The sequence below is a fragment of the Bos taurus genome, chromosome 16 (genome assembly GCF_002263795.3).
Source record: "Bos taurus isolate L1 Dominette 01449 registration number 42190680 breed Hereford chromosome 16, ARS-UCD2.0, whole genome shotgun sequence".
Classification (NCBI taxonomy): Eukaryota; Metazoa; Chordata; class Mammalia; order Artiodactyla; family Bovidae; genus Bos; species Bos taurus.
In genome coordinates, this window is record NC_037343.1 from 29,992,429 (window position 1) to 30,004,461 (window position 12,033).

Below are 12,033 nucleotides of genomic sequence, written 5' to 3' on the forward strand. Positions count from 1 at the left end.
AACACCTAGTTTAGAAAACATTTTTAAAAGGTCCCATTCACCAGAGCAATAAAAACTTTAAGGTATCTAGGAACAAATCTAACAAGCAATTTGGAGCATGTTCGTGAAGAAAATAATGAAACTTCATTGAAGGATATAAAAGAGTACCTAGACATTGTTCATAGACCAAAACGCCCAATACCACAAAGAGACGAATTCTCCTTAGATAATCTATAAATTTAAATCCAATCAAAAGCTTTACATGGAACCTACACGCTGAACCTAAAAATCATATATAAAACGAAAGGGTCAAGAAGTAAAGGAACAAGGTACTTGGGAGTGGCTGATCATAACAGGCATCAGGAATTATTTTAAGGCTACAATAAGACTATGTGACATTGGTGCAGAAATAGACAAAAAGAACAATGAAAGAGAATAGAGAATCCCCAGACAGACCCATTTATATAAAAAGCAGAGATAGCCTTACAAATCAATAGAGGAAATACAGGAGAGCTGGTTGTTCGTATGAGAAAAATAGATTAGTACCCCATTTCTCATAACACCTAACAACAAAGTTTAGTTTGTTTAAAGTCCCAAACACGTAAAAGCAAAATTTAAAAACTTTTAGAAGAAAATATGGAAGATAATCTTTATAACTGCTGCATAGGGCAGAACTGTTTTAAAAAGACAAAAAGCAGAAGTCATAAAAGAAAAAATTGATAAATATAACTACATTAAAATAAAAACTGTTGCAAGGCAATAAGATATAAAAAATAAAAATTTTAAATAAGCCACAGACTGGAAGAAAGTATTTGCCACGCATATAGCCAGCTAGGACTTGGTATCCAGAATACATAGAGAACAATCACAAAACAACTGGAAAAATAATTCAATAGAACAACAGACAAAAGACATGAACAGACAAATCACCAATGCTCAATAACACATAAAAAGATGTTGAATAACACTTGAAATCAGAGAAATGCAAATTAAAACAAAAATGCCACTCAATACCCATCAAATAGATAAAAGTTAATGTCTGACAGTACAAAGGGTTGGCAGAATGTGGGGAAATAGAGGAACTCACTCACACACACTGCTGGTGGGAGTGAAAATTGGTCCAACCACTGTGGAAAATAATTTGACAAGATCTAGTTAAAGCTGAAATGCATATTCCACACAATCCAATAATTCCACTTCTAGGTATATAGGCTAAACAAACTCTGCACATGTGCAAAAGCAGACAGCTGTTAGGATGTTCACTTCAGCATGAATTGTAATAACAAAAACTTGGCAACAACCTAAATATCCAACAACAGGAGAATGGATAAATAGTTGTGGTATATTCATACAATGAGATATAATGCAATAGTTACAATGAATGAACGAAGTGGACATGTATCTTTATATGATGCAGATAACCTCTGTGTAAAATTTAAATATACAACAAACACTATTATATTATTGTTTATGAATACAAATGAAATAAACATGTAAAAGTAAGGAAGAAAAGGAGTACCTCGATTTCAGGTTATTCAGATATGCCTGGGAAAGGGGAGGGGTAATGGTATAGGGTAGGATGTTTCAACTGTCTGGAATATTTTCTTTTTAATACAAATTTTGGAGCAAAATGTTTACACATCTTAAATGTGTGGATGGTGGTTATGTGGGTGGTTCTAATATTATTTTCTGTATGCTTGAAATATTTTAACATTAAAATAAAAATGCATGAACTCAAAATATTAAAACAATGATAATCTAAAAAATCAGATGGTGTCATCAACTTAACCTGTCTGAGGTAGTATACACCACGGGGTTGGAAAAAAATCAAGTTAGAATCTGACTACACCTCAAACTTCACTTCAGACAGCTTTCCAAAGGGGACTCTCTGCTTCACCTGGAATGCCAGACACAGCTCTGAAGACCAAGTGGGAGGCAAAGGAGCTATGTCAGAACTATCATGCTTGAGTAAATAATCAGAACTAGATCTGAGTCAGGACGGCATTAACTGAGGAATAATATATCCTTTTGACTTGTTGAGAAAAAGATCTCTGTTGAGAAAAATTGACTAATTGGCTGTTTAAAATCATTTACTTACTTAAGGTGCAAATACACTATTTTTGCATTATTAAAGGCATGATTTAGTTGCATACCTACTGCTGATTAATACTTATAATAAACTATTGAGTTGCCAGCAGTGGCAGTTTTAAGTTCTGCTTATGAAGGAACAGTTATGTCGTATCTTCATTAGATTTATTAGAATTAAAATATGAGAATGGCACCTGACATTGCCATGTATCTATAGTTTTTATAATTCCAAAATTCACATAACTCTGTCCTCTGTTCAATATAGCTCTCTACTTAAAATTGGGGGGACCATTATTTACTTCAGTTTTACAATCCTATCTATATTATCAGTCAAATGTAATGATCTCCAATATGCTGTGATTTATTACACAAAACATTTGTTAAAAGGAGGAGAGTCAGATTTCACTTGTTTTTGCAAGTCCCTCTTTCCTGACACAAGTGAAAAGTTGAGGAGCAAGACTGCTCCAATGAGGCACCTTAACTGGCTCAGCTTCACTAGATGTGGAAGGAGAGGTGGACCTTGACTGGATGTAAAACTTGACGTTCGGATTCCGTACATATGTGTTCTCAACGGGATCAGTCTAGGAAAATAAGTCAGGAAAAACAAAAACCCAAGACATCACTTTTAAACAATGTGCAGCTCTTAGTAAATTTCTTCAAGGCATGATCATGGCAACAGTCTCAAGAAAGGAGAATAACAAACTTCACTCTGAATATTCACAACAGGGATGTGTCATTATACAGCCTCATAACCACTAGCTTTAAAGAAAGGTTAAGATAACAACAGTTAACAAAATGCTCCAGTCTTCACCACTCATCTGTTACTTTGAGCTACTGTATGTTCTTTACTTGTATTTCACAAAATAAATCATACAAGTGAAATAAATGCAGAGTACTTAACAGAAATATGTTCTGCAGATTAGGAATAATTTTGTCCTTGGTAAGAATGAAACTTGGTTTGCTATAAGGCATTAGTTGAAAGGAAAAGAAACTAACTTGTCAGCTTTGTCACTAAATTAAATCCTCTTTTTATTTTGCAGCAGTAGAAATATTCACACTTATATTCAGTTGCACCCTTTTAACCAAGTATTTTTAGTAGCTGAAGACACTTTGGGTTAAAATTTAGCATAAACAGTCCTATGGAGCACACTGATTGATGATATATTCAGTTTTGCAATTTTCAGAATTACCAGGATTGGGTTTTTTAAATGAAAGGCAATGAAGATGACTTGGGAGGATTAGGAAACTGGTTTCAAACATGTTGTACAGCAAGAACAATGCTTAGATTAGTATTTGCTATAAATCATCATTTATTACGGATCAATAAGAGCAATCAGCTTAAGGATTTTAAATATATACTAAAAAGGTTTTTAAAAAAATTTCTTTGTTATTATTATGCTTCCTATTTCAGGGACTGGCTAGCTGGCTGGCCAGTCCTGGAGCAGCCCTCTGCTGGTGCCCACATGTGGCCTCCGTTGGTAGTGGGCATGGGCAGGTATTCTGGCAAATTACAAGGGAAGACTTTGGTGGGGCCAACATGGCCACCAGCTGGGCCTTAAACCTTTAGCTGTAGGATTAGGGAGAGGTGGGGAGAGGAAGGATCCCAGGAAGGGCACCCAGGGGACTTGGAGTAGCAGCCATGTACTAACAGCTAGGAGAACACTTCATATTTTAAAAACTGAACTACTGAACTGACACGTCCCAGCTGTATGTTAGCTCAGTGTGTGAGATGTAGATAATTCCATAAAACTAGTATGACTTAAAGGTGGGGAAGCCAGGCCCAAATTTCATCTCTTGACTCCAAACTCAGTACTCTTCGTTGTACCAAGAAACCTCCATAGCAGACACATTCAAAACAATTTAGAGATCATGGAGGCTGACAAGGAACTTTGACCAGGAACAGAGAGTAAGGAAGCAAATGGCACTCCAGACAAATTTTGCCTAGCTCACAATTTCACTAAAGGACAGCCATGGAGAAAGTTATCCATCTTACCTGTTAATCTGAAATATGACCCTAGGTTGGGAATAAGGCAAAAAAGTCTTTTATTTTCTAAAAATCTCCTTCTGGTTTCCCTAAGATTATATAAACTGCAAGCTGATAAAAAGTTTATGGGTGAGTGGGTTCAATTAAAATGGAATTGATAAGCAAAGCAATACTGATACATTTTACAATGAAGACGACTTAAATTTAAAATTTAATAAGAATTTTAAAACTGATTCAAATAATCAAGAGTTAATGATCTCATAAAGTTTCAAAGAAGTGTCCAAATAGAGGATTTGCTACTTGAAAAAACTGGATTATTTTAAGAAAATGTAAGCTTCTGACCTGTCACGCAGAAGCCTTTAGCTCACAGCTTAAAAGACATAAAATCAGAAGTTCCTATGTGAAGGATAATGCTGTTTAAAAAAGGTGATAAAGAGAATTCAGAAAACAATTTGGTTCTGTTTAGGTTGAAATAGATTTTAAAATAAGACAGTGAGTTAAGACCATAAAAATTTTCTGGGAGAAGAAAATTTAATATAGCTAATATAGTGGCTTTGTTCCTCTGGGTCCAATTACTTTAAAACTCTTCAAAAATGAGAAAGGTAAGAGACTGGTGCTTCTAGTAGTACTGGCTGAAACTTTAAAGCAGGCCTGCACTTTGTGCCATAGGGACACAAGCTGACAGAATGTGGACACACTGTTTTATATACTTTCTTGTGCTAAAATTGGGTTATACCACTTTAAGCCATATGTGTTCTAATGAGAGGTTCACATCATGACAACTGTCAAATCTAAAAATCAAGTTGGTAGCTAAAATATTTACTAACATATGTGACATTATGACAGTTTAATATTGGCAAAGGAAAAAGAAAAACATGATCACAGCTTAATCCATAATTACATAAATCAGTGACTCTTAAGGAATGATTGAGGCTTTAAGCACATACCTCTTGGCCCTTCCGAAGAATTATTGTCATTTATAAATCTTTTTCTCCTAACACATTTTTGCTCATCAATAAAATGAAAAAACAACAGAAATGAGAACAGATTTTAAAATTATTTTCCTAGTTGAAAGAGATCAAAACTGGTTATTCAGGAGTGGAAAACATTAAAATTTTAAAAATAACTCATCCTAAATACAGTAAAATAGAATAATGAAAATTTCCACACTAACTTTTTGGAGCTTTATGCTCTTAAAGTAAAAATAAATTCCAGAGATTAAACAAAATCAAGTTAATTTTGTTTAACAAAATTCAAAGTAAGAAATACTGAAATAATATTTTGAAATGGCATTAACTGACCAAATTAAAGAGGTGAACTATGCCATTTACAATGATACTGTGATTTAACAAAAAACATGCATATATAAGTGAAGTTTAAAAATTACCACTTTATTTTCCAAGTGTGTTTCTCATAAAAACAAGGACACAAAAGTTTGGTAAAAATGAATAAACTCATGGCAAAAAAATGTTGAATATCAAACTTAAAAAAAACACTTCCCAGGTCTTTTAAAAGACTAATAAAAGCTAACATCTAATTAGATTAATAGGTTTTAATATTTTCTTTCCTTTCTGGATTACTACCAGTGTAAACGACACCTCAAAAGAGTTACCATTAACAAGAAAAATACAATACTGCTTACATATTCCCTTCAGCAAAATGTTAACCCCAACACAATTATGCTTTTAAGATGTTATTAATTTTATCTATAATTACATGCTACCAAGGCCTTTATAATAAATGGCTTATTCTAACTACTAAAGGCAATTAATTTTACTAAACTTTCAGAATACTCAATGATTATATGCCAGGATTTATAGATAGCCTAAAACTAATTTTAATAATTAATTGGCAATGATTTAGGTATAATATGACAGCAAAGCAATTAATAGCATATTAGCTACTTTTACCTTTGAAACAAATATAATTAATATTATATTAAAACTAAGGAAGTTAAAAATTCTTTGTGTTATAAAAATAATTATAGCATTAAATGTAAACAATGACTTAATAATGCAGGAAAAGCTAATAAATATGATATACCAAAATATCATAGCAGAGATATCTTAAATTGATAATTGAGTTTATGATTATAGAAAGAACGATAAAAGGGGGAAAATAATAAGGAACAATAAATAGCTTATATTAATTGGACAGTATATTGTGATATAATCCAAAGGAAGATCTTGGAAACAGATCTTAACTGAATAGTATAAGCTATCTTGGTTCAATCCCTGGGTTGGGAAGATCCCCTGGAGAAGGGAGGGCACGGTAACCCACTCCAGTATTCTTGCCTGAAGAATTTCATGGACAGAGGAGCCTGGTGGGCTACAGTCCATGCGGTCGCAAAGAGTCGGACACGACTGAGCAACTAACACACTAACAATAATAAGCAATTCACTCAATATTTTATAAGCTGTGATCTACTGAGAAACCTCTTTCTCAGTAAAAGCAGTAGTAAAAGCAATTATTTTTCTATTTTTTGATTAACTGATTCTTTTTTCTAAGTAAACATACTTTAAGGAGTTATTCTGATGAGTAAGTATTAGAAATATTTACCATACTTTAATGTCACTTTTACTTAATGCTCTACTGCTTGGGGAAAAAAAAGCAGAAAAGCCTAATATCAGCATATTATTCACAATGCATAAAAATGTCATGTAAAAAGTCCATAATGTTTCCTGAATTTATTAGGACTTCTCTAATGAATAACCCATAAAATGTGTTTTTAGAACAGCATGGTGAAATAGAAAATTTTTTCCGCTTTGGCTCAGATCTGATTTTTAGATGACCCACTATTCCAGATTTTCTCAAATTATGCAATATGGCCTTCTTATAAATAATAAAAAGATCAAAAATGACTTTCTTGAATATGTATTAATGGGTCCTTTCTACTCCAAAAATAATTATAGGTTTGAACAAGTAGCAAAACATTCACCGAAGAAACCTAGTTTTAAAAGAAAACGATACCAAGACTTGATATGAATTTGATAAGAGATTTAAAAATAGCTTGCATCTAATACATTGTTCTGTATTGGTAAATATAAAACTCAAAGTTAATGGGAAAAAAATCCAAATTTTCATCAATTTTCTTTATCCCGTAGCTGGAAGTATTTTAAAAACAAAGAGGAAAGTAACCCAATTTTTACTATTCAGAAACATGTAACCTCAAGCTTTCACTGAAGTAGTTATTTCTTTTCATTGTGCTTATGATTTAAAGGGCTTCCCTGGTGGCTCAGATGGTAAAAGCATCTGCCCGCAATGCGGGAGACCCGGGTTTGATCCCTGGGACAGGAAGATCCCCTGGAGAAGGAAATAGCAACCCACTCCAGTACTGTTGCCTGGAAAATTTCATGGATGGAGAAGCCTGATGGGCTATAGTCCATGGGGTCACCAAGAGTCGGACACAATTGAGCAACTTCACTTTCACTTTATGATTTAAAAACCACTACTGCATGTCATTTAGATAACAGTAAATATATTTTATCATTCTATCATTCTAAAACAAATAATAAATTACTGAAGCTTATGACCTGTAAATGTAATCTTACTAGTTACAAATGATGTAACTTGTTTCTCTTTATGAAAATTTTCTCCTTAAATTATTTTCAGCTTATTCATTTGAATATCTACTCTGGAGAATTTACACATGTTCTAAGAAAACACAGAATAAAGCCCAGCCACATGTTGGCTATTTACAGTCTCTGCTTTAATTTCTAAAGGAATAATCCAAAAGATATTCAGTGTTTCTCACTATTAATGAAAACATTATAAAACTTTCCATAATTATCTGTATTCAGACATTAATAACAAATCTTTTTTATACTATTATTAATTAAACTAAACCACATAAAAAGTATATAAATATCTAGATTATAAATGAAGCTTTAGAGCACATGGGAAATATAACATTTCAGTCACTTAAAGAATTTTAAATTTATGAAAATATCATGTATTTCTTGTCTAAAAACACAGTATGTGACATAAGAACTGTATGCCACAGTTAGATTCAAGGTCACTGTTGGAAGTGGTAACTATTCATGTCCTGCTGCTTTCATGGATGTTTCCAGGGACTATGAAGGTTACTCATTATTCTGTTTCTATTTAATTGTTGAATAATTGGTAACTCTTTAATCATCTCCCTCATAGACATTACCTGATTTCTTATCTGTCAAATATTCAATAAGGAAAAATTAAAGGAAGACTGGAAAGGAAATTACCACACCTATCACATCTGCATTGTAAAAAACCGTATGTAATTATAAGCCAATAGGCTCTAGTAAAGTGTGACTTAATTATATCCTATAGATTAAAATATAAACTAAATAGCAGGGGCCTTATAACAGCTATTTCCCTCAAAATTTTTTCCTTATTTAAAGATTCACAAAAATATTCTGTGTGGGCAGAGATCTACAAGGCAAGAAACATAAGTAATGATAAATTTAACCAGAAAAAGAAAATCTCTCTGAAGGATAACCTTATTCAAAACCAAACAGTTAATAAAGCAGTCAATCCACAGACTAATTATTTGAACCAAATATAACTCAGCACACAACATTTTGGTCTTTCCTTCTAATTAACATATATTCAGATTGGACAAATCCAAATACCCAAATATAAAAATAATCAATAAGTCAGTTAACCAGCAATCTTTTCATCAACTTCTTTAATAAATGAGGTATCAGTTGAAGTCGCAGTTCTACTTGCCATACCATTGGATCTGAACTGCTTATTCATTATTAAACAGTAGCTTGAAAACATACGCTATGCTAGGGTTAATCATGTTTATTTTACAATCAACTGTCCATCACACCTGAAGATAAGAGCACACGAAGCAGTGGGTCTCTCCACAGGCAGACCACTGCTTGTGGAGAGACCCACTGTTTCCCATGCCCTCCATAAACCAGATAATTCCCTTTAGAACTTTCCCAGTCCAAAATTATGGATTGAAGGTGCTGATCAACACCAAAAATCATGAAGCTGACAAGAGAAAGTTTGAAATTTGTATCAATCATAGATTTTCCTTTTGAATGTTGTTATTTACATTACCTATGAAAACCAGAACAAACCGTGTCAGCTATCTTTTCAACTAGTGAGTCTGAAAGTGTGTATATTGGTGTTGGGGTGGAGGCTGGTTTAGAAAAATTTGAGACCTTTTCACAAACAGACTCCCCATTCAGGACATATCAGAACCTTACAGCATAGAGTTAGTGGCTTGCCCATTTCAGGTTGAGAAACACTGGATTGGGTTTAGCACAGGAAGATGGTTATAGCTTGTAATCAATACATATATAAAGAAAGCTATAAATGTTTTTTTCAATCTTGGAAATATCTTAGAATATAAATGATTATCAACATCACTGCCTCAAATCTCTAAATACAAGGTATTTGGGAATATAGCTTTGAACTATGCTAAAAAATCTATCAAAGACTTCTCCAGAATTGATTTATAAAAATTATAATCAGTCAGATCCATACTTTATCCCAAATCTTTTTTGAATTTTGCATAATGTGAATTATCAAGCTTTCTTTCTACATAATTAAAATCTCTATGAATCTCTACATAACTGCTTACACTGGATTATTCAGAAATTCATTTACTTTGTATGTGGCCAATTTAGGGAGCATACTTTAGGATCACTTTTTCACCCCATCAAAATAAAAAAGATACTTTACAATTTTAGTATTTTGGTTATAGAAATTTATATGAACATTCCTAAAGCTTTGCGGCCAAAGCCAAAAAACAACAACAAAAAAAGAAAATACAGAAAAGCAGAGTAGCAGTAGCAAGAGCAGCAGCACAAAGCATGCAATAAATGTAATACACCACAAAAACATTAGCATGTACTGCAACCACAGGCAAAAAGGATAAAAGAGAAGGTAGAGGGCATCAGGATGGGCACACAAGTGCAGTAGTCTCTTACACGTCTGCCTTTGCTAGCTGGAGTACAGGATGGAGAGCGCTTCAACAAAGAAAGGAGAATACTACGTTACAAATATTTACACACATGACTCTCAATGACTAATACTGTATTAACAGACAAAGTATATAAACATACATATAAAGACATAGTTCTGATAGGTTGAAAGTACAGGCATTTTCAGAAAAAACTGGAAGACAGGAAAGTAAAGAAAGTTGTTCAGGCTCCATCTAAGAGTGGTAATCAAGTTTTCACTGGACTTTGCACAGTCACCCACCAAGTAATGATCCATCAAGTGAAGGCCAATCTCTTTTCTGGAAAGGTTGGTGGTGGCAACTTGAAATAAGAGTACAAAAAGGATCTGAATAACTCTGATTTAGTGCTAGTTAGCATTTAAACGAAGCATTTAATTAACTAGTTTTGCTTCAGGCATTTACTACCAAATTCTTACCCTTTTCAATGGTAAGCGCTAAATTAGGCCTTTAGAATTACTGATGTTGAATTAACACAAAAAGCTACTTCAACAATATTGTCCATCCCGACTAGACATTAGGCTTAATCAAAAGAAGGACCTTTGCCTTTCTGACATTAAACAATTAAGTAATTCAGAAAAGGTAACAATAAGTAGACAATTACATAGAAATATTTTTAAAGTTTTTGAAATTTGTGATGCTCAAGCAATAGAGCTTCCAAATATGTATCAGATCCAATCATTTTTCTAAAATCAATTCAACCTGATGTTTATTGAGGGTTTATAATATGCCAGGCACTTGATAGAGAGCACTGCAGTTCACAGACTGGTGGGGGAGCATCACACCACCAACAATGTGACGAATGATGTAATAAGGGCATGTACAAAGTTTTTTGGGAACCTGGAGGGGCATGTACAAGATTTTTATGGGTACCTAGAGAAGTGAATTTATAAACTGAGTCTACAGGAGTTACAGAAGATTTGAGAGAAAACCTCAAGGATAAGAAACATTCAAGATTAACAGTTTTACTTATACAATAACTGGCAGCTTGGTAAACAGGAATTATTATTTCTTTCTGTAGGAAATTGGAACGGTAGGTGACAAACACTGTAACCCAAGAGTTAACAGCAAACTAGGATTAGAAAGTCTACAGATTTCTAAACAGGTTCTTCTTAGTCCAGACAGCCTTCCATTATAGTAAAAGCTAAAGTCTCAGGTTCAAACCAAGTTATAGTCCTTCAGCTACTAACAGGAAGTACCTGTCTCCCTCCATACTCCCCAAAACCAAACAATCAAACATTAATAACTCAACCACCAGCCCTTTCTCTAGCAAACATTTAATCTCTCCTCTCTCTTCCTTAATAATGATAATAGCTAACATCTATCACATGTAAAACATATACAGGTACTTTTCAAAGAACTTTACATATATTAACTTTCAGAATCCTCATAGAAGAATTAATATAAGGTATTACAATCTCCATTTTAAACATGAAGAAAACAGATTAACTTGCAACAGGTCAAAAAACTGGTAAGTGGCAGAGGTAGGATTCAAACCTTCATAGTCAGACTCCGCAAAATGGTATACAATCACTGCCTCTACTTCTGAGCCTCTCAATCACTTCTCCATCTGGCTTCTGCTGTGACTGCTCTAGTGAAATACTGTGAGGATTAGGGTCTCCTGTTTGTCTGATGGTACCAGACATCTTGGCTGAACCTGAGGCTGCTAACTGTTCCCTCTTAAAACTGTACTCCCTTAGTTTTTGTGATGCAACACTTTCCTGAGTCATCCCCTGTGACCACTGCTCCTCCTCTTACGTGGAGTCCTATTCCTCCACCCTTCTCAATGTGAGAGATCCTGGGTTTGTGTTCTTACTCATCACTTTTCTTTTGCTACTAGGTTGGTACAAAAGTAACTGCAGTTTTGCATTGCTGAACTTTGCCATTTGATACTGGAATATATTCTTAAATAAATGTGGTTATGCTATATATCATTTTAAAGCACATTTCTTGCTTTATTTATTTTTTTGCTAATGACTTATTACACGCTGTTTATTTTGTATTTATTTTAGACTACAGAAATGACATT

At 33.6% G+C, this 12,033-nt stretch overlaps 1 protein-coding gene across 11 annotated transcripts in view; it reads right to left on the minus strand.

Annotated features, from left to right (window-relative positions):
* Positions 1-12,033, minus strand: part of CDC42BPA (CDC42 binding protein kinase alpha) — a 297,315-nt gene that overhangs the window by 37,948 nt on the left and 247,334 nt on the right. For 4 of the 11 annotated variants that reach the window (XM_059875458.1, XM_059875457.1, XM_024976355.2 and 1 more), the window contains one exon: positions 2,544-2,648. The exons of 4 other annotated variants lie outside the window; for them this stretch is intronic. In XM_059875458.1, coding sequence (XP_059731441.1) covers positions 2,544-2,648 — 105 coding nt within the window. Of the gene's footprint in view, positions 1-2,543; positions 2,649-9,975; positions 10,015-12,033 lie in introns of all 11 variants that reach the window. 3 more of the 11 variants (XM_024976362.2, XM_024976358.2, XM_059875460.1) reach the window with 2 other exon arrangements.